The sequence below is a fragment of the Hippichthys cyanospilos genome, chromosome 20, assembly GCF_059441005.1.
Source record: "Hippichthys cyanospilos isolate Australia breed blue-spotted pipefish chromosome 20, RoL_Hcya_1.0, whole genome shotgun sequence".
Lineage (NCBI taxonomy): Eukaryota > Metazoa > Chordata > Actinopteri > Syngnathiformes > Syngnathidae > Hippichthys > Hippichthys cyanospilos.
In genome coordinates this window covers 9,266,073-9,294,071 of record NC_142388.1, presented here as the reverse complement: position 1 = coordinate 9,294,071, position 27,999 = coordinate 9,266,073, and the positions used below count along the sequence as shown (strand labels likewise).

General features: G+C 42.8%; 3 protein-coding genes across 5 annotated transcripts; 1 reads left to right on the top strand and 2 right to left on the bottom strand.

Moving 5' to 3' along the window:
• Position 1: 1 nt before the first annotated feature.
• Positions 2–16,485, bottom strand: xrn2 (5'-3' exoribonuclease 2). Its single transcript, XM_088404103.1, has 31 exons — positions 16,258–16,485; positions 15,357–15,484; positions 15,061–15,172; positions 14,867–14,978; positions 14,736–14,794; positions 14,316–14,405; positions 14,062–14,134; positions 13,638–13,688; positions 13,405–13,562; positions 13,257–13,331; positions 12,494–12,627; positions 12,367–12,424; positions 12,151–12,258; positions 12,018–12,062; positions 11,745–11,876; positions 11,598–11,648; positions 10,972–11,063; positions 10,535–10,670; positions 8,492–8,599; positions 8,337–8,426; positions 7,838–7,910; positions 7,666–7,749; positions 6,921–7,018; positions 6,766–6,845; positions 6,591–6,647; positions 6,344–6,412; positions 6,122–6,250; positions 5,606–5,733; positions 2,512–2,575; positions 1,513–1,732; positions 2–234 (listed from the first exon to the last, which is right to left on the bottom strand). The coding sequence occupies exons 1-31, from the start codon at positions 16,330–16,332 to the stop codon at positions 166–168; spliced, it is 2,958 nt and encodes a 985-aa protein (XP_088260229.1). The 5' UTR covers positions 16,333–16,485; the 3' UTR covers positions 2–165.
• Positions 15,701–22,156, top strand: LOC148407278 (protein CEBPZOS-like). Of its 3 annotated transcripts, XM_088404113.1 has the most exons (5): positions 15,701–15,808; positions 21,021–21,139; positions 21,230–21,274; positions 21,388–21,453; positions 21,579–22,156. In XM_088404113.1, exons 1-5 carry the CDS (start codon positions 15,798–15,800, stop codon positions 21,584–21,586), a joined length of 249 nt encoding a protein of 82 aa, XP_088260239.1. In that variant the 5' UTR covers positions 15,701–15,797; the 3' UTR covers positions 21,587–22,156. The 3 variants fall into 3 exon arrangements, with proteins under 3 accessions (XP_088260239.1, XP_088260237.1, XP_088260238.1); XM_088404111.1 differs by having other exon boundaries at positions 21,388–22,156; XM_088404112.1 differs by lacking the exon at positions 15,701–15,808 and adding an exon at positions 20,382–20,542 and having other exon boundaries at positions 21,388–22,156.
• Positions 21,161–27,999, bottom strand: cebpz (CCAAT enhancer binding protein zeta). The gene is made up of 18 exons (XM_088404102.1): positions 27,770–27,999; positions 26,181–27,652; positions 25,692–25,923; positions 25,454–25,607; positions 25,229–25,311; positions 24,810–24,863; positions 24,601–24,703; positions 24,448–24,507; positions 24,290–24,356; positions 23,921–24,027; positions 23,784–23,844; positions 23,329–23,516; positions 23,040–23,072; positions 22,750–22,791; positions 22,500–22,586; positions 22,355–22,422; positions 22,185–22,266; positions 21,161–21,643 (listed from the first exon to the last, which is right to left on the bottom strand). Exons 1-18 carry the CDS (start codon positions 27,983–27,985, stop codon positions 21,480–21,482), a joined length of 3,273 nt encoding a protein of 1,090 aa, XP_088260228.1. The 5' UTR covers positions 27,986–27,999; the 3' UTR covers positions 21,161–21,479.

Below are 27,999 nucleotides of genomic sequence, written 5' to 3'. Positions count from 1 at the left end.
GTTTCCACGACTTGTTCTTTTATTGGACAAGTTGATAAAGGACGACGTTGGAGAATCTCTCAGGTACATTAAATGTGTTTAAAAGGTCGACATTTTTTTTTTTTACTAAATGAGGCGAAAAAATCTTGTGAAAAGACAAAATAACTAAAAAAAACAAATAGATGTTCATTTCCAGACGTATCTTCTGGATGGCGGTGGTGCTGGGTAAGCGCCTCTGTTGGAACTGCTGTGGCCCTAAAAATTGTAAAAAAAAAAAAAAAAAAATACAAAGAAGCTCACAAATGCACCCTCCTGCAATGTTTCATCCTCAAGTCAAGTTTCAGCACGCAGGAAGGAAGATCTAAGTTGGAAACATAAACTAAAATCCCCAAAAAGCAAACTTGTTCCACTTCACCGAATATTATGCTTGAATACAGAATATAATCCATGCACCATCTCCACATGTAGAAACAAAACAAAGAGAGATAATGTCACAAAAAAAGTGATCTTCTGATTTCAAATGTGGCAAAAGGGTTTCTACTGGTGTCCAATTACATTTGTTTTGTAATTCTATAACTGTTTGGAATATGAAACAATGTGAAATTGTGCAAAATATATCCCTTCAGTTTCATTTTGAATTTAAAGATTAGTAGTGCGCTGGCTGGAACATTAAAATTTATTTTCAAATAAAGAGCAAATTGATTGGAACATAAAGCAAGTTGCGGTGCATTTGTAATAAGTCTTTAGACTCATTTGCAAAAAATAGCAAATTAACTGGAACATGAAGCACTTTATTGTGCAATTGTTGTCGGTATGTATCGCTTCAATGGCATTTATAATCTAATTGAAAAGAACACTACATCTTATTTTCAAATTTACAGCAAATTGATTGGAACACAAAGCAATTCATCTTGTTGGAGTGACTTTTTTGGCAAAATGTTGGATGTCTTCTTTTTTAATTTCTAATCAAATTTTATACTCAATAATGCCATGCTTGGAATATTAGTTTATCTTCAAATTAAGAACAAATTGATTGGAACATGAAGCAATTCATTGCACAACTTTTATCCAGACTTCTTTGCAAAACGTTGCATGCTTTCATTTTTGATTCCTAATCAAATTTTATACTCAATAATGCCATCCTTGGAATATTAGTTTATCTTCAAATTAAGAGCAAATTGATTGGAACATGAATCAATTCATTGCACAACTTTTATCGCGACTTCTCAGCAAAACGTTGCATGCTTTCATTTTTGATTCCTAATCAAATTTTATACTTATTAATGCCAGGACTGGAAGGGCACAGTTTACTTTCAAACTAAGAGCGAAATGATCGGAACATGTTGCAACTCATTTTGAAAGTGTTACACTGAATTCTTCCTTGTCGTATTGCCAAGTTTTATACCGATGCACGTTTACACTGGCGACGCAGTTTTCTAAAAAGATGTTGCACCATTTCGAATACGCCTTGAGATACAAGCAGAAATGTACTTCCAGTTTAATCATTAAATGTTGGAATTTCCTTTTTGGTACCTGGTACTGTTGCCCGCGGTCGTCCCGCCGTTCGCGCCAGTCGTTTCTTTGCTGCTGGAAGTGTTGCTGGTAGCCGCCGGAATTGGGACCGGGCCCGCCGGCGCGGCCGCGCTGGTCGTTGTGTTGGTACGCGGCCCGCTGCGACTGCATGGCCCGGTCCCAGCCGTGAGCGCCGCCGCGCCCGCCTCGGCCTCCGTGGTATTCCGACTGCGGCTGTTGCCTGCAAACACGAACAAGCTCACTTCAAGTCTCACCGTAGGAGAGAGAAAAAAAATTGCAATGAGCATTTATTGGCACCACATTTGGACGGATTATTCAAGGGCAGCAGGAAAATGACAAACTTTTTTTCTCCATTTCATAAATGGCATTAAAAAGTGCCTCTGTACAAAACTTAAGAAAATAAAATGTTGAGTTTGGATTGGAAAATTTGGACTCAGTCGCTTTATGATCTACTTGATTTGTTCTTGTTTTGAAAAGAAAACTGAAGCGTTCCTATCACAATATTCAAAAGCATTCAATGAAAAATAAAGGCATGCAACGTTTCACACAGGAATCACTCGAAGAAAAATCAGCAATAGGTTGCTTCGTGTTCGGATTCATTTGCTCTTAATGTGAAAAGTGTCCTGTTTCCATATGAAAAATATTAAATTGGATTAACACCTTAAAAAGGAATGGAGTACAGCATTGCAATGAAAAATTTGAAAAGAAAAATGTACCTTTACTGTCACAACAATACTTGAAATTAGATGAAAACTGATGGAAACGTTTTGTGATGAAGTTACTAAAACAATTAAGGAATAAGTTGCTTTACGTTGCAATTAATTTGCTCTCAATTTGAAAAGCGAACTGGTCCCGCTCCCCCATTTGAGCACCGCCGCTTGAATATGCTTTTCACCATCATTAACTTTTCACACAAACATGAATTTGGCCGGCGGAGTCCGGTTCCGGGCCCGGTTCCGTTTGGACTAAAAGTCAGCGGCGTTGAAAGTGTGGACTCACCGCGGAAAGTGAGGCTGGTGCTGGAAAGACGGCGGCGTGCCCAACAGGCCCCCCGATCTGGAATCTGCACACAACAAAGAAACGTGTCACAACAGGTTGCGCTCACTTACAAAGACCCGAAAAAGTCCCGACATCGGCCCAGATATCAAATCGCGCTCCGGTGAGATCGCCGAGGGAGGGGGGAGCGCTGGGGACATTTGCATGTTTTGTGGAGCAAATGAAAAAAGCATTGAGCCGGCGGCATTGTGGACTCCTCGAGTGGCTCGCTTCCATCGCGGCGGACGCTTGACAAAGGTCCACTTGAGCCAGGGGGAGGAAAAAAAAAGAAAAGAAAAAGTATCCAAAGGTTTCTTCCACATGCCGGGTTGCCATGACGATGACCAGCTGCCCATTTGTTTAGCCGGTCCACCTGCACGCCAGGAAGCGGACGCCTCTGTGGACATCGCGTGACTAGCAGTCTCCAACGGTGGACACCCGCTCGAGTCCGTTTCGCAAATTGATTACAGACAAGAAAAAAAAAAAAATCATGCAGCTTTGATGATGACACGATAACAAAACAAATAATTGTTCCAAACCAAAACGCCTACTACTAAATGAATTAGTAAACAACAAGTAAAAAAAAAAAACACTTTCGTAAGCCATCAATTTCATATATATATATATATATATATATATACATATATATATATATACATATATATATATATATATATATATATACATATATATATATATACATATATATATATATACATACATATATATATCTATATATATATATATATATATATATATCTATATAAATTTATATATCTATATATCTATATCTCTATCTCTATATCTCTATCTCTATATCTCTATCTCTATCTCTATATCTATATATCTATATATCTATATATATATATATATATATATATATATATATATATATATATATATATATATATATATTAGTATGTAGCTGGGATTGTCTGGACCTTGTATTTTGGGGTTGATTCGAGAGTCGAACGCGGCTGATTAAAACGCGCTGTTTTTTTTTGTCGTCGTCGTTACAAGTAAGAGAATTAAGTTTGAGGCCGCTGTCTGGGTTTGTTGGCCAAAGTAAAAGAGTTTGGAACGGGAGGAGGTCAAGTAGTAAATATTGTGTTTGCGGCGGCGTCGGAGGCGAGGCGGCTCAAGTGGACCACCCGCTCGGCTTCCAATTACGACCATCTGAAAGGAGAGGGAATGACAAGTGGACACCTGTCAATCTCTTTAATTAGCCATGATCTGAGAGCGTCTGGGCCAACAAAAGGATTACGCCCGGCAATCCTGACCGCGCGCAGCGGCCGCTGGATTAGCGCGCGTTCGCCAACTAAACGCCTCTTTTCATTTTACCCGACGACTATTTGACTCAGCTCAAACAAAAACACGTTTTTTGTTTTGCAGGCGTATGACGTGTGAAAACTTCATAGATGATTCACAAACACCGTGGAGAGAAAATTGACTGCGTTATTTCTATTTGAGCATTTTCTGATGTCAAGTTGAAATTCATTTTCTTTTTTTTTTTTTAAATAGAGGCTATTCATAGGTTAATTGAACCTGACAGAATAATTGGTTATTAAAACAAGAGCTCTACTTCTTATCTGTCATATGACAAAAAGAGGGGGTGCTCACTTTTGTTGCAGGTTTGTGTGTGTTGCGTTTTGAGGGGACAGTTCATTCAAAAATGCGGTTCCTTTTTTAAATACTTGTAAGATATTTTTACTTGTTATATTTTCACTATTACACAATTAAGAAAACATGTTTCATGTTCCAATCAATTTACTCTTAAATGAAAACGAAAACTCCTGCTCCTGTCTTGGCATAAAAAAAGCAGTCTGTTCAATTAAAAGTTCAAATAAAGGCTTGCAACATTTTGCAAATTAGTTCTTGTAAGATATTTGGGGTAAACATGTTTCATGTTCCTATCAACTTGCTCTTAGTTTGAAAAGAAAACTGTACCTTTCCTCCCAAAAAGCAGTCACTTGGATTAAAACATAACATAAAGACTAGCAGCATTTTGCATATCACTCACGACAACTGAGGAGAATATGCTTAATTTGTCAATTAATTTGCTCTTAATTTGAAAAGCGTACTGTTAGATTGTGTCCCCCCCCCCCCCCCCCCCCCTTGGATGCTGAAAAAGACATTTCTGATAGAAACTATTTGTGGCTTTCTTGGCTCTATAAGGCTTCCCAAGTGAAACACTTGATCAAAAGACAATTGGCGCAAGGCTCAAGCAAGTTTGGCTCAGCCGCAAAACCTCCAAAAGGATGTGGTGATTAAAATGAAGTGACTTGCCGAGGCGCTCTAATTGAGAGCGGGTCAGAGTTGTTAGTTTGCGGCTTTGGCCGCACAATGGCCACCAGCGGCGCCGGGCCGCAGCTGCTTAGAGGCCGTCCCGGCGGCGCACAAAGACCCCCCGGCGCGGGGAGCCGCGTCATCAAAGGGCCAACTTAACTTGGCTTTCACGGCCCTTCAGAATGTTTGCGCCGCCGTACCCACAATGCTTTGCGGCAACGCCTCGTCAGGATCCGCTGGACAAAATAATTGGCCATTTTAGATTTTGTTTTCACGGTTTCAAAAGTGCTAAAACTTGCCAACGGTGGTATTTTCAGCAGAATACTCCGAATATGCCACGATGCATTGCGCCAACACAGGAAAAACACATCCTGTTTACCAGTTGTCCAAATCGGGCCGCAAGTGGCCGTATTTCAAGGTATTGGGTTCTTGTGAAGGCTGCAGTTACCAGCCGCCAATATGTAAAGGTAAACTTGCACAGACATACATATATACTACTGCAGTACACATATTAACCTAATGATTAAATCTGATACATTAACTGTACTATTATTCCTTCCCTTCCCATCCCTTTGGCTGTATTCTCACCGTTATATTTAATCAGTCTCTGAATGCCGATTTTCAGCTATGTTTTTTTGTTTTGTTGTACTGGGCCACACAAAGCATACTTTGGAGCAAGAGATTCTTGCTTAGGGCGCTTTTCATGAACAAAGCCTTCTTGCAATAACATTTTGCAGCAAAAACCAAACTAAATCCTGTGTGCGCGCCTTACTTTGGAAGGACTGATGCTGGGAACCCCCTCCTCGGGACGAGCGGTAGTTCCCTCGGTGGTTGTAGCTGCCGGGAGGCGGAGCATTGCTGTACTGTCCCACTCCGGCTTGTTGGTTTCTGAGCGAGTGCCTGCAAGGGGAACAAGGGATGTCAAAAATGCTTTCTGCAGCCTGGCAGCTTGTGAAGGAAAAAAAATAAAAATAAAAAATTGAAAGGCGCTCATCACGGATTCCAAACACGCCGGTTTCTGGGGGTGCCAGATGTTCAATTATTCCCGTTTCTTAATGATAATGAGGACGTGTGGAGGAGGAAGCGGAGAATATAATCAAGCATGGCTGCTTGATAGTTAGAGTGGGGGGCAGCAAACATTTCCACATTTTGTAAAATTCTGTCCAGATGCAGAACAAACAGTGAAGTCTGACAATGTTATGAATCACTTTTGGGCAGGAAGGACTGGTGTGAGCAGAACTAATTTCATATTTGGCCAATATTGCAAGTGTGGCCCATCTAAACTCACCCCAAAGCTCTGAAGCCCGATTGGTCCAAGTGAGCCTGCTGCCTGTTTGCGTTGAAGCCCAGCTGGGGTCTCCACGGCTGGTTCTCCCGCCGATCCCAGTCCTCTGGCTTCAGCACGTTTGCGGGAAGTCTGAAAGGAGTGCACGTGTCTCAATGCAAATGTGTGTTTCAAAAAACAAAATAGATTTTAATAGCAAGGACAAAAGGGGAAAATGTTACTGACTTGGCTCCGGGTAGGAGAACGGCTTTGAACACAAAACCTTCGGCAAACTGCGGGTCCTTGAACCTCACTCTGGAAGACAAGGCACATCAGTTCAATATGAATGGAACCAAATTTGTTTTTTCCACTGAAAATTTTAGGAAATAAGGCTTTTATTAGTGTCTGTGCGTGAAGTTAGGGTTATTTCAATGGCAGTCAACTGCAAATTCCACAGCCTGAAGCGGACCGGGAACCCGTCGTCGGTTCTCACCCGATGGCGCTGTTCTGGCCGATGTCACGCAGCATGGGGATGGGCGACCTCACCGTCCTGGGGGACAAAAAAGGTCAAAGGCCGGTGAGCACGCCATCGGCTCAGACGGGAGGACGGCCGGCTCGCCTTCTGAGCGGGAAATGTGCAGGAGGGAGCATGAGCAAGTGGTCCTTACTTATCTGGTAGGATAGGGTCGTCATCAAGAGATAATATACCTTGGATTCCGTGGCAGAGCTCGGCAGGCATCTCAGTGGGCTGAAAAGAAACCGCGGACGTCGCGTGACCTGCTGCAAAAGCCCGTTTCGTCCAACCGACATGCGCCGGCCTTACCTCATGAGATTGTGCACGGTAGAGTTCCTGGATGAAGTCCGACAGCGGGTGAGACTTCCCGACAAATATCAGGTCGCTTCCCAGACTGTTTCTCCTCACTGGAAAGCAGACCGAATTAAACCAAAATGCAAGAATTCAATTTAAATCATCTTTTCCCATTAGACTAATGAGAAAATATGCAAGAAAATCATATCACAGCAGAGCGACTCCTGCCTAGAAAGCAATAAGGTCTCAACTCCTCTCCGAGTTATCGGTGCGCCACTAATACTCGTCATTCTACAGTCAGCAAATGACAAAGTGCTCTTTTTTTGTAGGCCGATTTGGGGATAATCTGTTGCTTGAAAGTCAGTCGAAAATAGGATTTTTTGCAAAATATAAGCTTAGTTTTTATTTTTATTTGAATGCGAATAGCTTACTGGTTTGATCAATAAAGTGAGAAACTTGGCAAAAAAAAAAAAAAAAGTTGATCATTGTTTAAGATGAAAGCAGGTTGATTCTACACAATGTTTTATGGAGTAAAGATATCTGATATGAATTGAGAGGCTGAAAATCGAAGAATTGCTGATAATTTATTAATTATTCATGATGAACTGATGCACGTTTATATGTTTCTAGTAGTACAGACAAAAAGTGTTTTTGGGGTGGTGGCTGGAATTATTTTTATTTATTTATTACATTTCTAATTAAAAAAATGAATTTCAATAAGTTACAAGCTTGATAAGGGAACATATCATGTGTGACTGACCTTCATCGGATGTGAGGTCCGGATAGACGCGATCCAGCGCGGCCCGCAGACGCCGCTCGTCTACAAACGGTAATAAGGCCACACCTTCAAAAAGGAAAAAAAAGAGACCAAAAAAAAAAAGTCAACAGAGCACAACCAGAAAAATCCAGGAAGGGGATCCTTAACTTCTCACCTTGCCAGGCGTACTTCTTCCCGTTAAGGTCGATGGCGAAGTCGTCGGGGTAAAAGTCGATGATGGAAGAGTCCTGCATCACGACATCGCAGTTTAACGTAGACAACTCATACCAGAAATATGGGTTCTTACTATAAACGGTGACTTAAAAATTTGATTTTTTTTCTTCCTTATTTGATTTGACACCTTTCAAGGAAGATCGATCTGTCAGCCACGTGAGTCAAGTTTTGAAAGATCTGACAGATCAATTTTCCTCCAATGGTGTAGGAAAAAAATAAAATAAAAATAAAAAATTTTAGTCACCATTTATAGGACGCACCCATACTTTTAACCATCATTTTTGGGGAAAAAAAGTGTGTGGTTTATTCTGCCAAAGTACGTCTTATACACAGTAACAAAGAAAATACCAGATGTTGACCCCAAAATTAAGGGAGCGCCCTATACTTTGGTGCATATTTTGACATTACGTGAAAAGTTAAAAAGAAAAAAGCTGACTTACAGGACTCATCATCAGGTTGCGCCACGTTTCTGGCAGGAAGTTGCCACTGGCGGCAGGAAACACGCCCATCAGCTGCTCCAGGGGCTTAAACTGCACAAAAAAGAAATCCAGATCAGATTCACACAATCGGCGTCGGATGATCGGCACGGGCTTACCGGTTTAGTTCCTTTCTCAAAGTCGGAGAACATTCCCTGAATGTCTTGGAAGTCGGAGGCGAACGGGGCGTAGTGAAAGGGAAAGTACCATTTCCACGAAGCGCAGCCCTGGGGGGGTAAAAAAAAAAAAAATCTGATTAAAGATTCATCAGGAAATTCATTTGAAAAGTCATACAAAAATAACGGCACGTCTTGCGCCAACAGCCCTTTAACTTTACCCTTTTTCAACGGAACCAGCGGTGGCTTTTCAGATTCAAAGTTCACTAGACGGGAATAACTGACATTTTAACTTCGGAATCCCCTCAGGTACCGCTCAAAATTCCAGCGCACACTTCAACTTTCGGCCTCGGCCGGCGAGATTTACATTCGAGGAGCGTTGCGCTGTTGCGTGCAAAGGAGGGATCAGAACCCAAGTCTCCAAAATGCGCCGCTCAGTTGAATGTTGAAATGAGTTGTTAGCATGACAAAAGGAGGCCTGCCGAGCATTATTTACACAAGCAAAGACATTCGCGCGGTCAGGTCTTGTTAAAAGTATACATTTTGAAGTTTGCGTATTTAAGAGGTTTCATTTAAAGGCGTGTAAACTGTAGAAAGCGTATTTAATTTGAGCGTTACTTCGATTGTGAAAAAATGGGGGTCATTCCAAAGCGTGAGACCCGAAATCTTACATTTCATCTGATTGAAATAGGTAGAGAACATATCAGATTTTCTTTCTTTAATTTTTAAAGTTACCTGTAACAATACAGTTTTTTTTGTTTACTTGATTTGAACTTCAGCAGACCTCTAGCTATATGCAATATGGATATTTTTTTTTTTTTGGGGGGGGGGGGGGGGGGGGGTAAAGAAACAATTTGAATGTGCTCTTTTTATTGTTAATGTTTTTATTTCCTAAAATATTGCCCAGGTATCGGTCCAGTAATCTATTAGCAGGTGGAAAATCAAGTGACTCAAATGCATAACCAGCATCCATGATACTTCACAATATAACAAATTTGTGTAAAAGTCAAATATTAAATCTGTATATTCGAGTAAAATCTTTTTTTTTAATAATTCCAAGTCAAATCATTGTAGTTGGCCTCTTAACATTGGCTTCTGTCAATCAATTATAAACAAAGACAAAAAACCGGCATTCGTAAAGTGCAGGGATCATTTTTTTAAGCTTTAAAATGTGCGGAGAGGGGGGAAAAAGAAAAGTGTTTCAAATTTCATCTCTGAAATGGCAGCGGCGCTTCCCCTAAAACAAATCGAAACGGGGGGACCATCCAAAGTGATTTGGGGAGCAAAGTGTGAATCACGTCTACAGTGTTTTGGCTAAAGCCCATGCCTTCCCCCCGGCTCCCCCCGAGGGTCACCCGGCGATCCGCGCGTGACGCGGACGCCGTTGGAAGCGAGACCGTGAATGCGCGGCGGCGTCGAGCAGACACGTCCCGTCTGACGAGGACCTTTTAATCAATTCGCGGGGGCCCGCTGAGACCAGTTTTGGATTGGCGAGCGTGCGGAGAGCCCCCCCGTACGCCGCCCCCCGCCGACTGAGCCAACTCCGTTCTAGGGACGAGGGCGCCGCTTAGAATAGCTTAAATACTGGATGTCACTGGGATTGTGAGAAAGTGTTTGTTGGATACACGCTCTTTAAAGCGAGGATTTCAAACATACGGTCCGCGGGCCGGTTCTGGCCCCCGAACGGGTTTAATATGAGATTGTGAGGTAAAGTATAAAAATGAGCAATTTTTTTTCAATAAATGAAAAACTTGAAATTTTTATGTTTAATAGTAATGTTAATGTTTTGTTATTAATAGTGTTGTTGTGCTTGTACTATTTTGTTCAGTATTAAAAAACAAAACATTTGAAAGTTTTTTTGTTTTTAAGTTATATGAATAGATAACATGATTTTATTGGACAGGCCCACTTGGGAATGAGTTTTTCTCTATGCATCCCACGGGCTAAAAGGAGTTTGACACCCCTGCTTGAAAGAATGAATGACATGGAACTTAAGCAAATGGCGGGCACGTCAAACAGGGCAGGACGGTTTGGCGGCGGCCTGACCTGGTAGTAGTAGCGCAGCACCCAGCACAGGCCCTCCACGTAGGACTGGACCACCATCTGCCTGAAGCCTTGGTCGGTCACATCCACGTCAAACTTTGTCTTGTAGTAGCGCTGCTTCCAGCCTTCCTCCCACAACCTGGCGACAGCTTGTGTTCAGAAGCCAGAAAACACCAATCAAGCGGCGCCTTTCGAATTCTGTCTGGATGCGGACATCTTGGGAAATTCCAATAATGGAGGCCGGGCGGCATCTGAGGCCCGGTGCGGCCTGCGGGGAGTGCCGGCGCCTCAGCGGCAAGTCTCCATGAATACCAAATCATTATGGCGGATTTAGCTGATTTGTTAAGTGTGTCACACAGGAATCGACTGCTTTCCATTTTAATGGCGCCTGCGCTCCTTTGTGTGTGTGTGTGTGTGTGTGTGTGTGTGAGAGACCCCACCTGACGTTGTCTTCCGGCTCGGACTCGTCGTCGCTGTCCGCTTTCCTCTTCACGCCTCGGTTGTTATTGCCGCCGTCGCTGGGGCCCGCAAACTGACAATGACACAGAGAAACTTTTTGTTTTTCAGTCGACTGCTGGCGCCGCAAACATGCACTCAAAACCTGGGTGATATGAATAGGAAATGTTTGGATCTTGTACATACATAAATTGTTTTGTAGGATTTGTTAACGGGACGTTAAGATTTTGTCATATACAGCAATAAGGTTTTTTTAAGATTAATTTGATGACTACATTTTCCATCCACTCACCCATCCAGTGATGACTGGATAGATGCCATATCCATCCATCCTTCCATCACATGTGCTCAAGACTGAGGTAACAACCAATCACAGCTCAGCTTGTCACATGACCAAAGCTAGAAAACAAAACAGCTGTGATTGGTTGCCAATCGAGCCATGAGCATGCGATGTCACTTGCGGTGGACAAGGGCGGAACATGTCTTTTTACAACTATTAACTTGACATGTAAAATAACATAATTATTGACGAAATTACTTTTTTTTCTGCTGACAACGGCTTACATACATACATACATAGGTGTGAGAAAAAAAAAAAAATCCAACTCACGTTGCTGCCACCCCCGTTTCTCATCATGGCCTTTAAGGATTGAGCTGCATCCTGAACAAAAACAAGCAGGCTCTCTGTTACAATTGTATTTTTTTTTTTTTTTTTTTTTGGCAGACTCGTGCAAGTGTTTGCCGTTAGCGGCCGCACCTTGTTGGATTGCATCCTCATGTCGTAGGCTTGCTGGCGGGCATTGTCCACGGCACCCGGCTGGCGTCCTCTACCTAGCGCGTGAGGTGCAAACTGGCCCCCGGTAAGGTAGGCAGGGCCTTGCTGTTCCCGCTGCGTCAAAGACAGGAGTCCCCAAAAATAAATAAATACAAATTTTGAGGAGCCTCTTTAAGTCTTCATCACAATTAAAACATCTCAGTGGCTACTAGTTGCTTTTAGAATGTGTTTTATAATTTGATGGCTGTAGTTTACCTTCATTCTTTGTCGTTTCTCTTTCATTCTTCTCTTGAAGCTCTCCTAAATGACCCCCCCCCAAAAAAAGTTTTAATCCACCTAACCGTCTTATTTTGATGTAACGTCTTTAAAAAGTGAAAATAAGCCTTGCATCATCTTCTTTGCGTTTCTTGAAGATGTTGTCCTCAGCCACACCCACGGCCTGCATGATCAGCTCCACGCGCGTCAGGTTGACAAAGCCGTTCTCTGTCAGGTAGCCCTGCGCACAACACACGTGCACACAGATGGCATCAGAGCCCACAATTTCATTACATTTCCCAGCAAGCAAGGCGACCGGGAGGCCACGCCCCCACGGGTCGAGACTTACTCCGGTTCTGTGCACCACGTCTTTGTAGATCTTGACAAGTCGATCGATGGCCCCCTCTCTGGAATATGTCAGGAGTTGTTACTTTGGGCACTCTGCACATGCACATTGCGAGATCAGCAGACGCCACCTGATTTCCAAGGACGGCAGGTGCGGGAGGAAGTCGTTTCCCACGAAGAAACACATGAAGACCCAGTCGTCCACGCTCCTTTCAAAGTTAAACGGGAAGGGCAGGCTGGCCATGGTCAATTCTCGAGCCAGATACTGAAACATAGTACGGCGCCATTAACATGTTGCTGTGCTGAAGTATCTGTGCCTTTAGAGTGTGTATGGCTTAAAAGGGGAGGGGCTGATCAGGTCTCAATAATTAATTTGATGATAACATCTATTTTTACTATGACTTCAAAAACAATTTTTACCACATCACATGCTCAAAGCTCTTATAATGACCAATCATGGTTCACCTGTTTTCTGTGTTTAATATAAGGTGAGCTGTGATGGGTTATGAGAGCCCTGTGTTGTCATTTCTAGTTGACAGGAAGGGGCAGGAAGGGAGTATTGAAGGCCACATGAAAAATACATTTTGCAATAATTTTACTATCATTTACAGAAAGAAAATATTAAAATTGTACTGGAGACAATAGCTAAATAAGTTAAGTATCGTGTTAAGTCTGTGTGTTGAGCTGCTTTGCATCAAGTGTGGCCATTGTGCTGTTGTCGAATGAAAATGCAATGAATCTGGCTAAGCTATTTTGTTCAATACGTTTTATTTAGCCATGCCAGGCTACATTAAATAAGCTTCTCATCATTATGTTTACGTGACTAGAAGTCAAGGATGTCAAGCTTTTGGCATTGAAAACATTTGAAATAATGGTCAGGGAAGTGAGCGTTACCTCTCTGAGCACACACAGCCTGATGAATATGAACTCCTGCTCCGACACGGGCATGCTGTCTGCAAACTCATCATGCTGCAGGACAAAGCGCTTCGTTAGTCGACGGGTATGATTGGCGCACGTGTTAATGAGAGCGCGCCCACCCCACCTGGCCTCGCTTCTCTCGGGCCAGACCCTCGCACTCTTTGATCTCGTGGCCCATCTGACCGCAGAGCGCGCAGGGGCGGGGCTTGTTGGGTTTGAACTCCTCCCGGATGATGGTGAAGTTGGGCTCGTGCGTGGCCAAGCCCAGCATGATGAGGTCGGCTGATTGGGCAAAGCCGCACGTGCATTAAGCTCACGGCCACTTGAAATGTTTACAAAGGTGCGGTAAAAACTGACCGTCGGCGCCACACAGGCAGTGATGGGTGTTGGGGTCGTGGTGGGGCTGAGCTGTAGACCACAGACAAAAAAGGTTTGCCATGAGTGACACTACTACTTTGTGTGCTCAATTTTGGCGCCATCTTGTGGCATTGGACTGCAGATGAACTATGTTGACATGAATGGAAGACCTTCATTTAAGGAAATGTGTGCTTTGTTGCCACCTTGGTGGCGAGGGACTTCGATACACTTAAGTTAGTTGAGGGGTTTCATTTATAAAAATGTTTTGCACAAGACACCCTCAAAAATTGGCTTGTTTTGGATAAAAGCACTCAGATATACACTAATTTCCAATCTGTTAAATGAAAAGCACCATAAGGAGAAATGTGTAAGACATGTAAGCATTTTCTTCCCCTTGCTGCATCATTATTAAATAAATGTGTACCTCTCTGTCTCCTGATGTAGTCCATGATCTTGTGTTCACCTTCTCCCGGAACGCTGGCGTCCGACAAGAAGACCTTCAAGATCCGCAAAGGAAAAAATAGGGCTCTTAGTGACATTATAGAATCATAGGAAATTCACAAATCTTCAGCCTCCCACGCTGTAAACTGGGGTTCACTATTTTTCCTTTCTGTTTGTCAGCAGCGGCACTGCCCATCGTCAATCGCTAGCATTGATCGTAAGCGGAGACGAGCGCACCGTGATATTTTGCCATCCGGGGTCGTTGCTGAGTCTGTCGGCGACGTAGTAACGGAGACACTGCGCCAGGTTGTCCATGAACTCCGTCCCCTGGAGACACAAGACAATCAAATCCTGGTAATAAACCGGACTCGTTTTGTGAGGAATTTTGTTATTGCTGTATGATTGCCGTACAACTTAAAAAAAATATGTCATAGCTTTTAGTAATAACAAATTTAAATGTCACAAATGATTAACAAGTCTGGAAACATAAATTGTTTGGTGATATGAGCGGCAAATTTCACTCGTCCTGGCAACGGTTGACAATGGCTTATAAGTCCCTTAGCCAATCAGCCGCACAAGAAAAAGCCAACTCTTTCTTAGCAATCTAATATTTCAAGTCAACAAACCTTGAGGGTATTTTGCTTTCAGGAAACTTACCGGCGTGATGCAGTTGCTGTCAAACCTCTCCTTGATTTCCTCGGGTGGCAGGTAACCTCCTGTGTAAGAAAATGTGCATATCAAATGCGGCATTGGTGCGAGATGTTTGTCTCAAGCGCAGCGAGTCCAACCTCTGTGGATGACCTCCTCCCGCATACGATTCTTCTCCTCAGTGAGCTCCACACCTTCTTTGGAGGCGCGGAAGCGACGAGAGCGCTGCTGGTTCATTTTGGCGCGGGGAGCCTGGTTGGAAGTCCAATGTTCACATCGTTTTGGAGTTCCACGTACAAAAATACAAAATGTTGAGACGATCAGAGCCGCTTACCACACCGTCGATGGCCATGTACAAAACTCTCCTGGGACGCACGATATTGAACAGACGGTCGATGTATTCAAAGATGGCCACCATCATCTCATCCTCGTTTTTGGGTGCCGGTCTGTGGACATGTCAAAAATCAAATTTCAAACAAAAAAATGGAAAATGGAGGTGCAACAAGACATCTGCTGAGTCTGAGTCTCAGAATAACATTTATACAAGTAGCAAAATGACAAGTATTCCCATTTCGGGGAAATTTTGTCATGTTGGAACTTGTAATGACAAAACATTACAGTATTTCTTACTTGTCCTCCGGATGTGTGCAAGGATGTATGATGCCGTTCATGTCCAAGTACAAATTGTCAAACTCCACCTCATTGGGGTTGGGCTTGGTTGTGTCCACGGGGATACGAACTCCATTGCACTCTCGACTCTGGAAGACATACACGAAAAGTTCATAATACAAGAAAAAAAGTACAAATGTGATATAAAGCTACCATGGGCACACATTCTCCACTCAATGCATACTTGCGTAAGTTCTTTGTCAGATATTTATATTGTGGCGGACACTAGGACCATGTCTCTCACCCAGTAGGCATGTCGCTATGATCCTTTGATGCTTTGAACCTGTTGGCTTTGTCTTTGCTGTTTTGGACTTTGTTGTATCAGTTTTGTGATGGCATGCGAAGAGTAAAGATCTCCGCTAGCACAGCGACAGGTTCAACGCATCAAAGGATCATACCGACATGCCTACTGGGTGAGAGACATGGTCCTAGTGTCCGCCACAATATATATATTTTTATAACCAACTAAGTATTAAATGCCTTTTCACTTTGTTAGTTGTAAACTTTGTTTCAGATTTTGCACAATAGCGCACTGGTATACGTGACGTAATGTTCAGTTCGAATTAAGACAACTGCTCAGTTACTCAACGTCCATAGCGAATGTAACGTCTGAAACTTGGGGGAGTCCACTTATTTACACACTTGAACAACTTGGAAAGTTAGAACAGTTGGCGAAGTGAAAGTACAAAACGTTCCGGGAACGACTAAACGCGCTCCAATTACTTTCATTTTCGTTAATCAAACTTTATGCACGGCTAATACGACAAATATAAAAACATGCCAAACGAGTCGTCACAGAGACTTACATTTCTACACATGTGTCTGTTTTGCAGCCTGAGATGCTAACATGCTAAGCGCTTACCTTCTCTTCCACGCAATGTACAATAATGGAAGGATATTTGCGACTCAGCCAGCGGAAAAATGCCGGGACTCCCATCTTTGCTAACTACAGCTTTCCCAGCTCCACGAAATAAAAAAAAAACGTACAAACACGAACGTGGTACCCTTAAAACGTCAACAAACGCGCGAGTTTTAAAATAACAACCGAGCGTGGAATTTATCAGGCTAATAAGCTACATGCTTGTCGAGAACCATGTACTACTTCCGGGTCACGACTGAGACCATTTCCGGGACTTGATGTAGCCGGCTTCGCGATGCAGCCACAGCGACGCGGCCGGCAAAAAACGGTAATGCCAGTTCTAAACAGTTTTACGATTTGATTTCTTCATTTAAATTATTGACTAAATAAAGGTTACAACTAAAATATATATATATATATATATATATATATATATATATATATATATATATACATACGCATATACATACGCATGTACTCCATAAAACAGATTATATTTTGTATTACAATCGGACTTAAAAAATAGACATGGCAACACATACATTTGCCCAAAACATTTAGTCAAATAGCATCCCGATGTGGTGGCTATCTGAAGTGCATCTTCAGTTTTGCTCGCGCTGTACATCAAGAACAAAAACGGGCCAATAATCAATTAAAACATTAACTAACCCTCAAGGCATCGTGTAACAAAATAATACATACAAAAACTTAATAATGGAATAATACAGAGGTACAATAATAAAATAAAAGAAGAGGTACAACATTTAATGAATTAATAATCAATACGTAACTGTAAATATGTGACAATTAATTTGATAATCGGTTAATTGTTTTGGGACCTTGTTGAACTTGAAACGATCCAAATCCTCAGGATTTCAGACTCAACGGTTAATATCTAAATCTTCGATTTCCGTACAAGGCAGGCTCGTTATGTTTGTGTCGCTTGAGATTTTTATGTCACAGTGACTGTTCTCAAAGTGATGCCAAACCGTCCTCACTACAAAATGTAATATCCACAGCAGCCAGAGGCGGCGCTAAAATACAAATATCAAAATGTTAACTTGTAAATGTTAACTCAAAATCCGAAAAAATATGTTAAAATACAACAAAGCGCATGAAAAAAGATGTCAATCTTTCATCAAACAAGAAACATTTTGGACCAATTGAACCGTTTGACACTGAACAAAAAAATTAAATGAATGACGAATAATCATGTAAATTGACCATTTGCACCAATATCTTAAAACATTTTAACCTGAAAAACAGGTTTAAACACTTTTCATCTCAATCACATGAACTCACTCACTGCCAATGATGGCTATAGAGGTCAAAGATGTATTTTTACTGGACTAGCAGTGAATGAGTTCAACAGTACAGTACTTAAAAACCCAAAAAACTTACAGACGGGTAATTTGACACTGTACATCTTTAAAGAGGGAAAACAAAAACAAAAATCCAATTTTTGTTTGCCAATCTGTTTAATCGCATCGTTTCCATCATACACAGATACGTTTCCGTCTGACTACATTTCAAAACGCAAAACCGGCACACCGTGAAAGTGATTATTGATGGACGGATGGTGTAGTTTATTTCGACAAAAAAAGTAAGCTAATGATCATTTAAGAAACACCGCATGGCCTGCCTATGATTTGAAAAGCGGCAAATCTCCATGGAGGCAAAGCAGCGGGGGTCACACAAAGCGGTCGCTTGACTATTCAAACATTTCATCTCATTTCATGTGACGCGCGCATGCTCGTTTTCTTGCTCTTCTTTGATGAAATCCGCCCCTTCAGTTGGGACATGAAAAGCTCAGCGGGAAGTCACATGGTTCGCTGGCTGCCATGTGGCCTGCGCACGTCCTCGCGTCTCACACTCTTTTCGCGTGTTGTCCATTGTCACACACGCAAACACAGTTCAGTGGACCATTAGGATTGTCGCATGTACACTATTCTTATTGTTGGAGTCATTGACAAGACGCCAAGATTGTTTCTTTCCTGGGACTGGATCGATATGTGGGCGGGGCATAGAAAATTATTGATTTTAATTACATTCTTGCACAGTTTTTATCGTAATGTAAGATATGATTTAAAAAGTTTCGATTTTTTTCTGTGTCTTCACAGATAATAAATGTCTCTAATTTTCTCAAACTGTTATCGTTTAACTGGGAGCAGATTCATAGAACAAATCAACAAATCCTATTGGCAGTTTGTATGCCAAGTCACCCAGTGGGATTATCCAAACAGATTTGGATTTCAATTAAACTTGGTGTACTTGTTGACACAGATGGCACAACATTAAGACTCAAATTTGAGATCGATCGGAGGTTTGTGTGCTAAAGTTTGCCCATTTTTGACATTTTTTGCAAAAGGGGGCATGGCCAGCAACTTCTTGGCCAGTTTTTACAAAAGACGTATTATTTGAAAGGGTATTCAACAAAGATTCCAAAATTGGCAATTTAAAAAAAAATTAAAAAAAAAAAAAAAAATATATATATATATATATATATATATATATATATATATATATATATATATATATATATATATATATATATATATATATATATTATTCAACGATGCCACCAACTTGTGATTTTTTTTCCAAGCCACGTACCGCCTAATCAGTGCAAAGCATTTTTGGGTGAAAAAACAGGAGTCACTATAACACAATTTACCAATAAGTTGCTCCATGTCCCACTTCATTTGTTCTCAATTTGAAAAGTGCACTGATTCTGTCACGGCATTAAGAAGCAACTAAAGAAATTTTGCGTGAATCCTGTTCAAATCTCTCGTTTAACCCCTGAACTTCCTTCATGCATAATTTGGCCTTTCGACGTATAACCTAAACTTGAAATGAATTTTGTCAACACATTTGCAGTTTCTTTAGCTGGAGTGAAAAGTCTCCATATCGTCAGATATTCAATGATAGACCCTTTTCAAGGTCAAGATACTTAAAGCACAGGCCAGATTGCCCGGGACTGGTTGAGTTTGACGCTCTTGATTTCAAGCACATGAAAAATGGCCAAACGACTTCAGGAGGGTGTTAAACGTGTCTTGCACATCCTTGAAAGCAGAGAACTTGTCCATGCGTTATCTCCTGCAACCTTGAAGGTGTTCAACTCTTCCTGTGATGACCTTCAAAATTGACTTTGCAGCAGCTCAAACCTGATCTTGTAGATGGCAAAAAAAAAATCTTGTGAAGGCCACGCTAAGCTGCCAGTGAGCATTTTGATGTGCGATCGCTCGCCATTAGCCGCCGCATCAAAGCCGGACAGGCGGTCCTCGCCTCCCCCCTGGAGTGGGGGTTCCAGCGTAGGCCCGCCAGCGTCTTGGCGGCAGTCGCCGTCCTCTCTTATCTCCGCTTAGCGGGCTGGAGGCTTTTAAGCGGCTCATTTACAAACGAGCTGGGTTGGTCTCGTTAGAGGCGAGGCGGAGAGGGGGCGGATGAACACCTCGCATGCTCATTATGTGCAAACAAGGATGGAAGGGGAGGGGGGAGGACACAAGAAAGGGGCTTGTGTGAGGACACAACAGCGACCCAGTGGAAAAAAAAAACACACTCACACACTGAAAATATTGGTAACCACATGTGAAAAAAATCCACATGGAACTTTTCAATACAAACATCCAAATCTAACTAAAGAGGCAATGAATAATAAAAATAAAAGTAAAAATGTGTGAAAACAATGTAACATTTTGGCCTGGTTGACACCTTAATTGAACTAGTTTAACATTTTTTTTCTAAACATGATTCCATCGTCATGTTTTCGTCACGGCTGTAAAGGAATAATACTGATAAGGTGGACAAATTCCATCTTTTTAAACATTTAGTTGAAAAGGGGTCACTATAACTATTTAAATGACGTCACATTCACGTTGAAATCAAATTAGAACGCATTAAATGGCTCGGTAAGGTCCACCGTGAAGTATTGCTGCCATCTGCTGCCAAGCACGGGAACTGCAGCATGTTGTTTACACTGTGAAGTACGGTACTATAAAAAAAACAACTTCAGACAAAAAAAATCGTCACTTACTAGTTATAATTTAGTTATTTTTAAATTAAAATGTGTTCGTAAAATATTTGAAAAATATTTTAGTCGGAATTTAAGTGAAACCCGTTTTCTCATGTCGTTTGTCCAAAGTCATCGCGCGAGCTTCCGTAGTGTTGAGTTGCTGCAGCTTGCTAGCTTAACGTTAGTTTGACCCGAAGAAGCCCAAAATCATACTTTTTATCTAACCTCGCGCCCCATTTTTTGGTGTCATTTTGGCTCTTTAGTAAGGACAAAGAGGTGAGTTTTTTTAATTTACACTTTACAGCTACAATGTGTTCAGTTTACTTACTTGTAGAATGTATCAGGTCACGGCAGTGGGTTCTGGTCCTTCAATACAGGCTAATTTTTCGGCCCATTCTGCCAGTTTTCCCCGGCAACTTTGTATGGACAATTTATCTTGGCCATGTAATTTTAAGTTACATTTATAACATGTAGCCATTTTGACAGGCTTATGCTTCGGATGCTCATGCATGGTGATACGCTTCTTCGTTTCAACTATCGCTGATTTTAAGTGACGCTCCAGTGCATACCGCCACCTACTGTTCAAAAGTGTATGGCACATGTTTATGTGGAGATGATTTATTTTTTTTTTTTAAAGGGGGCTTCCCTCACACACTTACCCTCTTCACTTTCTGAGATGTAATTTATATTAACATTCACTCCCCTAAAAAAATATCTAAAATAATTAATTACAGTGCTTTTTTTTGTTGTTTAGGATGTCTCCCAAACCTTTATCACCTTTGGCCAAAAAATTGATGAAAGGCGTGATTTTTGTTGAACTAATCGGTGTCTTTGGTGCATACGGACTCTTCCACACCATGAACACCAGCCAAGGTGTGTGAACACGCACACAAGAGCATTTTAGTGAGTTTTAATCCACATTTTTGTATCATTTAGTTTCTAAAGTTATTGAAATTATTTCAGATTTCAGGAGCACCATGAAGAGACGATTTCCATCCATTCTGGAAGGTGAGCGAAAAAAGTAAAAACGCACGTGATGCTTTCTGGTCAGCAATCCTTTCTCGGCCGGGGGCCGAAACAGGAAGTGATGTCGCTGAGGTTTTCTCATGTCCCGTCTGCAGTTTACTACAAGTCCAACGAGCTGGCGGGCACGTACGGGGTGAGGGAGAGAGACCAACTGGACTGGGGTACGGACGGCGGCCAGCCCTGATGACTACTTCCTTTTCTTCTTGTTTCCCGCCGTCCTCATCGTCGTCTTGTTGCCGCGTCCGAAGCGCTTGCTCTTCATGAAGGCGGCTTTCTTCCTGCGCAGCGTCTTGACGTCGCGGTTGTGGATCCAATCGTCGCGTTGGCTCTCCCACTTCAGCTGTTTCACGCCTGCGCAGAACGTCGCCGCCATTTTGTGAGAAACTTTCCAATGAATGGACAATTCGAGGGTCACGGCTGCTATGGAAATTCAATTAAAACGGGACAAGGACCTTGGCAATAAGAATTCCCCCAAACGCATCGTATTTGCTACTTGGCATTTTGCCGACTCGGTATATCGCTGTAATAGTGGCCATTTTTTGCCGAGGATAAAGAATGCATGCCTGTCACTGTTGCTTTGTTGTCTATGTGTGTTGCACCACCATTTGTGCCCAAATATCAGCTGTCTAAGGCAGGGGTTCTCATTTTTAGGAGCGCAAATTTTCCAAGGACCCCCATTGCAGATGTTTGCGGAAACAAACACAAACAAAAATTACGTTATTTTGGTCGTCCATCTATTAATCCAAATTTGTATTTTCTTTTTTTGGACAGCTTTTCTTTTGTCTTTTCCTCACTATTTGAAGTGGACAGATCCATAACAAAAAATTAAAATATAGGAAAGAAATAAAGAAAAATGGTAAAGGCTTCATAAAGTCAAGAATTTTGTCGTTACCCGCTTTGTCTGTGTTGGACATGGCGTTGAGTCCGGTGTTGTCAAACTTGGCACCGGCGTTCGTGTCCAGCAGGCAGCCAAACTTCGAGGGGGGGGGGGGATAAAAAAAAAGATTGTTATTGAATGATCTCCACAATTTGAAATAAATAAATGGCCGCGTGACTTCTCACCTCCTGGGCCGCCGCAAACATGGCCGCTCCGTTCTCCCCTTTCCTTTTCTTCTTTCCTGGTTTGGAGCCTGATGGCAAAAAGACGCAATCACGTTTTATTATCGACTCTAACAATCGTTTCAAAATTCAAGCAGTGAGAACCAACCAAAAGTCTGCGAGAAGTCCAGCTCTTCTGTGGACTTCCTTTTGACTTTCTTGGAACGCGGCTTCACTTCTGGAACGTCATCTTCATCTGAGGAAGGGGAGGAGATGATGATTTAGATGATTGAATGAAATATAACTATATACATATTTTATATATATATATATATATATATATATATATATATATATATATATATATATATATATATATATATATATACTGGAATGAAAACCACATTGGGTAAACTCACCAAAGTCGACATCTTTGGTATCATCGTCTTCAAGCTCTGGAACTGAAAAGGCAAATTGAATGTTTCAAGTGCTTATTCACAAAAAGTTGTGAAGCTTTGAATGAAGCTTTGAATTTGCTTCATGAAACAGTTGTATTTTTTTCTACACCTCTAGATGCCGCATTTGGTTTAAAGACCATGATTTGAAAGTAAAAAAATGCAACTGTTTCATGAAGCAGTGTGAAGCTTCGTTGTATTGTTTAACAAAAAGATTAATAAATTGATGTAAATGATGAAAAAAAAATCTTTACCGTCATCATCATCATCATCTTCAAGCTCTGGAACTGAAAAGACAATTGAATGTTTAATGTGCTTGTTCACAAAAAGTAGTGAAGCTTTGAATGAAGCTTCATCTTTGCTTCATGTATCAGTTTGGGTATTTTTTACTCCTATAGATGGCATTATTGTTTTAAGAAAACAGATTTGAGCAATAGAAATTCATTCTTGTGTACAAAGTTCCATCTCGGAGAAAAAAAACCCACAACTGCTTCATGAAGCTTTGTGAAGCTTCATTTTCTTATCATTAACAAAACTCTTTACCGTCCTCATCATCATCATGATTTCCAGAAGTGTCCATGAAGGTTCCGCCTTCTTCCCCAAAGTCCTCCTCGTCCATGCTGCCCAGCGACACCTCCTCGTCATCCAGGTCGTCCAATTCCGAGTCATCAGAGTCGTCCTCGTCCGAATCTTGTTTCCTGCCTTTTTTTCGTTTGCCGCCCGACACATTCCTGATACGTTGAGTAAAAGGCAATCAACTCGGCAGCTCAGCTTAGCAACAGCTTGAAATGCGGACATGCTAACACGCTAAAGGTAACAGTTTATACAAAACACTTTTTTCATGAGGAGGATTTTTCAAATTTCATTGTGCAACAAAATTACTGTGTATAAACCAAGTGGATATAGTAAATATACAATTCATCAGTGTCACCCAAAATATTATTTTGACACACACACACACACACACACACACACACACACAAAAATGTGGAACTCACCCGGCAAAGTCCAAATCTTGGTCCGGGGACTCTGTGAAGTACGAGTCAGCTTCGCATGAGTCTGTTGAAAAAAAAAGACTAGTTAGCAACGACCAGGGGAAAAAAATGTGGAAAAGCAGAAAGGGGGGTGCAGTGACCGAGGAGCTTCTCAAACTCGTCGTCGTCCACGTCCTCCAAACTCTCGTTGTCGTCATCCTTTTTTGGCCGGCGCAGACTTTTCTCCTGCTGACGCCTCTTGAAATATCTGCGAGGCCACCAGAAAATAAGCTTTCAAATTAGGGGAAGGCTTCAAACAAATTAGGCCAGAAATTTATATCATTTCTTTGTGTGTTCCAATTAATGTGACCTCAATTTGAAAATAACATTACATTAAATGAATCAAATAACCTAATGAGCAAGGAAGGGAAATCTATCTCACAACAGCCTTTTTTGTGATCGGAAGTAAAAACGCTGGCAAAATAAAAATGAAATGTTGAACACAACACAAAACAAAAAGACAAACTCACCGATAAAAAAAGACTTGGTCCACAGGAATCTGACTTTCTTCTTTGCACAGAAACTCTTCACTGTTCACTGGCGAGGAGAAAAAAAAAAGCACTGAATGAACAACTACCCAAATTAATTTCAATTTAAATTTGGAAAGTTCCTGAGCGCAAGCTGTCACCTGATAATGCGACACCATGTGATTTCAGTTTGGGCTTCAAAACCGAAGCATCTGTGTTCTCTAAAAGATAAAATGTCCATTAGTTGCTCAATTTCATCTTTAGTTTTTTTTTTTTTTTTAATTTTGTTTTGTTTTTGAGTGTGTTCTGATTACGTTTGCCCTTGGTTTGTTTGGGGTTTCTGAAGACAAATCTGTCCAGGAAGCGCATGAGGGTGAAGTCCTGCAGGGGGTCGCCAGAGTACTGGATGAAGTCCTCCTGTCCACATTTAAGACAGCAAAACAATTTCAGCCAGCAAAACAAACAAATATCCTTCGAAAATAGTATCTCGCAGTTTGTGCGAGAGGAGAAATGTTTCTTTCACCTGTAGGAGAGTTTTCGCAAAGAGCGACACAGATGGGTGGAAGTGCAGCGCCAACTGCGGAAGGAAACAGAAAAAAATGTAAAAGACAACAAAAATGGACTCTGTGATGTTTAAGAAATATTTGGAGCATTGGTTCTCAAATGGGGCTATGTGACATTTTAATGTTTTCTGTAAATGTAGTTTCATGGTTTTTAATGACGTGACAGGAACAGTACATTCTTCATTTTCAAATTAAGAGCAAATCAACTGGAACATTAAGCGACTCATTGATACATTGTGCTCTTGCTTGCAAAATGTTGTATGCTTTCATTTTGTAGGCAAAATGGCAAAATTAAATCGTAAAAGACTACAAAAATGGAGGCTTCACGCTTCTTAAATCTTAAAGGACTACAAAGATGGAGTGTGTGTCTGTTTCTCACTCTGTGAAGTTCCCATAATGCGGTGTGGTCCGCGCCACAGAATAAGGGATTCCTGTGCACCGGGTCATATTCCAGATTGCGGCCTGTTGACGGGAAGTCAATCAATCAATCAATCAATCAATCAATCAATCAATCAATCAATCAATCAATCAATCAATCAATCAATCAATCAATCCATCAATCAATCAAGAAGGAGGAGGCACCAACTGTGCGTGGGAGACGAACCTTCCAGGTTCTGATGATGGACCCACGACGCGGCAGGTTTGGACTCCTGCTTGCTCGCCGAGGCGTCTTCCATCTTGGCGCTGTCAGTGACGTGCGCCTCCTCCTCATCTTCAGCCATTTCTTCCGGGAGGTCATTGAACGCCTCTTCTTCATCCTCAGGAAAATACAGGCGTCATGAAATGCTTTGGAGATGTTATTAAAAGTTACGGAATGTTGTAAAAACTCCTGCTGCTCCTACTCCTTCCTCCTTCAGTAAGGTTCTGAGTCCCGGCTTGGCCCGCATGACCTCGGAGAGGAGGAAGAGGGCGCCGCAGGCAAAGTTGGCCCCTTGCTCGGCGCTGATCTGCAGCAGACGCTTGACAAAGGCTTTGATGCGCCGCAGCACCGTGTCGGCCTTCAGCGATTTGTACAGCAGGTTGAGGAACATGTTCTGGCGAGTGGACGTGGACAGACCCGCGTCCAGGAGCTTCCTGTGGACCAACACGAGAGGGAGCTTACATCAGGACATGATGCAATACGTATATATTTGTTGACCGATTCACACTGTGGTATCCGTGACTTTGAAATGTGTGTGGCTTTAAAAGGCGGGTCCAGCCTAATGAGCGAACATGCTGGTCAAGTCTGCGTTTTGAGTTACTTGGCAAAAACTTTGCTCATCGACGTCTGATGAATGAAGGAGCAAATTATATTTTCATTCCCCCGCCAAGGAACCCTTGGCGTAGATTACCTGTACAAGGCGATGTAGTATCGGTCAGAGATGGCCTGCTGGGAGTCCATAACTTGGAAGAGCAGCATGAGCGCCTGCACGGCCGTGTTGAACTTGACCAGGTGGACCACCTTGAAGAGCGTGTCCATCTGCTCCTGTACCTTCTCGTCCCCGTTGCCGGCGTACGGGTACGCGCGGCTGACGCCCGACAGCAGCGCGCTGAGCATTTTGGACTCCACTTCCTTCTTGTTGATGCACGAGCGGAAGAAGGAGAAGTAGACGGCGATGAGCTTGGCGGCCAGCGCGTCCTCCTCGTGGCTGAGGCGCACTTGGTTGAGGAAGCACACGGCGTAGTACTGCGCCTTGGTGCTGATGTTGGCCCGGAACATCAGGCGCTCCACCTCGCAGAACACCACCACCTTCATGTTGGGGTGCTTGTGCAGCAGCGTCTCCAGCAGGTGCGAGGCCTTGGCCGCCATTTTGTACTCGGGGTCACCCAGTTTGTTGACCAGCTGGGCCAGTAGCGCCCGTTCCTGCTCGGGACGCTGGCACAGGAGCTCGTGCGCCGCGGTGAGCGCCTTGACCTTGCTGGTCGGGACCGTGTCGTGAGCCACCTCGTCCAGCGTCGCCACGAACTGCGCCACGTGGTGCTTCAGGAGGTGCTCGAAGTACCAGAGGATGAGGCGGCGGTCGCGGGAGTCTCGGTTCCCGCTCGCCAGCTCCTCCAGCTTGTCGAACGGGCGCTGGTCGAATGGCAGCAGTTTCCGGTTCTCCGGAAGCAGGTTGGACAGAAAAAGCTCCCGCAGCGTGTCCAGCGCCATCAGGCCCATCCGCCGGTTGCCCTTCTTCTTCATCATGGACACAAGGCTCTCCACATGTTCCAGCATATGCACCGGGGAGTCCTGGATCAGAACTGTCATGGCCGCTATCCTGTCGGCCAGAACGCCGGCCGAGACCACAGTCTTCATCCAGGCCGAGTTGGCTCCTTTCTGCAGGTTCTTCTTGTTCTTAAACAGTGCCACGTCGGCTTCATAGAGACGCCGAGCCAGCGTCTTGTAGGAAGACACCACGCCGTGATCCTGTGGGACGGCGGAACCCTCTGCGCTGTATTCCAGGTCAAACCACTTGCCTCCGGGTTTGACCAGCAGGAAGTTCCTCTGATTGAACTCAAACACGTCCTGTTTGCCACATTTCCCAGCCGCCGCAACTTTTGTCGTCTTCTCCTTCTTCGGCTTCTCAGAAGGCTTCTGTTGTGGCATGGAAACTTTTTCCACGGCTGGTTTCTCCTTTTTGGACTTTGGATCCGCCTTGATCCGAATTTCTTTTTCCTCTGCCTCATCTGGGACGACCTGCAAGTAGGCAAAATTCCTTATGCCCAACTTGGTGATGAACCTTTCCAGTTCCCCTTCCTCCAGGTCATCTATGGCGTCTTTCTTTCCACCGTCCACCAGCTCGTTGGTCGCCTCCAAGGAGGACAGGAGGTTGAAGTCGGCCTGCAGACAAAAATTCAGAAAATATAGTAAAGAGTTAAATCCGTTATTTTACCAGATTCTTAGTATTACTCGAGTATTTCTACTTCTGCTAAAGGACAAACATTTGCTTGACGTCACCTGCGTTCCACCGAGCCGCAGAACTTCTTCCAAATTGAACTCGTCCTCCGCCACCTGTCGTCCATTTTCTACCATGTCAGTATGATTGGCCCCTTCGTCGTTGCTGTTTCCCTCATCCATTTTGCTCTTTTGCGGTTGATTTGTCCACTTTTTGCCCGCATTCGACTTTTTTCGGTTCTTGTTTTTGGCCGCCATGCTGCTAACATGAGGACGCATGACCCGGACGTAGA

Coding starts and splice junctions, on each gene's coding strand:
- LOC148407278 (XM_088404111.1), top strand. Junction 21,140..21,229: donor CACCATGAACACCAGCCAAG/GTGTGTGAACAC, acceptor AAATTATTTCAG/ATTTCAGGAGCACCATGAAG. Junction 21,275..21,387: donor ATTTCCATCCATTCTGGAAG/GTGAGCGAAAAA, acceptor TCCCGTCTGCAG/TTTACTACAAGTCCAACGAG.
- xrn2 (XM_088404103.1), bottom strand. CDS start 16,332: ATGGGAGTCCCGGCATTTTTCCGCTGGCTGAGTCGCAAATATCCTTCC. Junction 10,671..10,971: donor GAGCCGGAAGACAACGTCAG/GTGGGGTCTCTC, acceptor AGCTGTCGCCAG/GTTGTGGGAGGAAGGCTGGA. Junction 2,576..5,605: donor CCAGCATCAGTCCTTCCAAA/GTAAGGCGCGCA, acceptor TGTTGTGTGCAG/ATTCCAGATCGGGGGGCCTG.
- cebpz (XM_088404102.1), bottom strand. CDS start 27,985: ATGCGTCCTCATGTTAGCAGCATGGCGGCCAAAAACAAGAACCGAAAA. Junction 25,608..25,691: donor CCTTACTGAAGGAGGAAGGA/GTAGGAGCAGCA, acceptor TATTTTCCTGAG/GATGAAGAAGAGGCGTTCAA. Junction 22,792..23,039: donor AGATGATGATGATGATGACG/GTAAAGATTTTT, acceptor TTGCCTTTTCAG/TTCCAGAGCTTGAAGACGAT.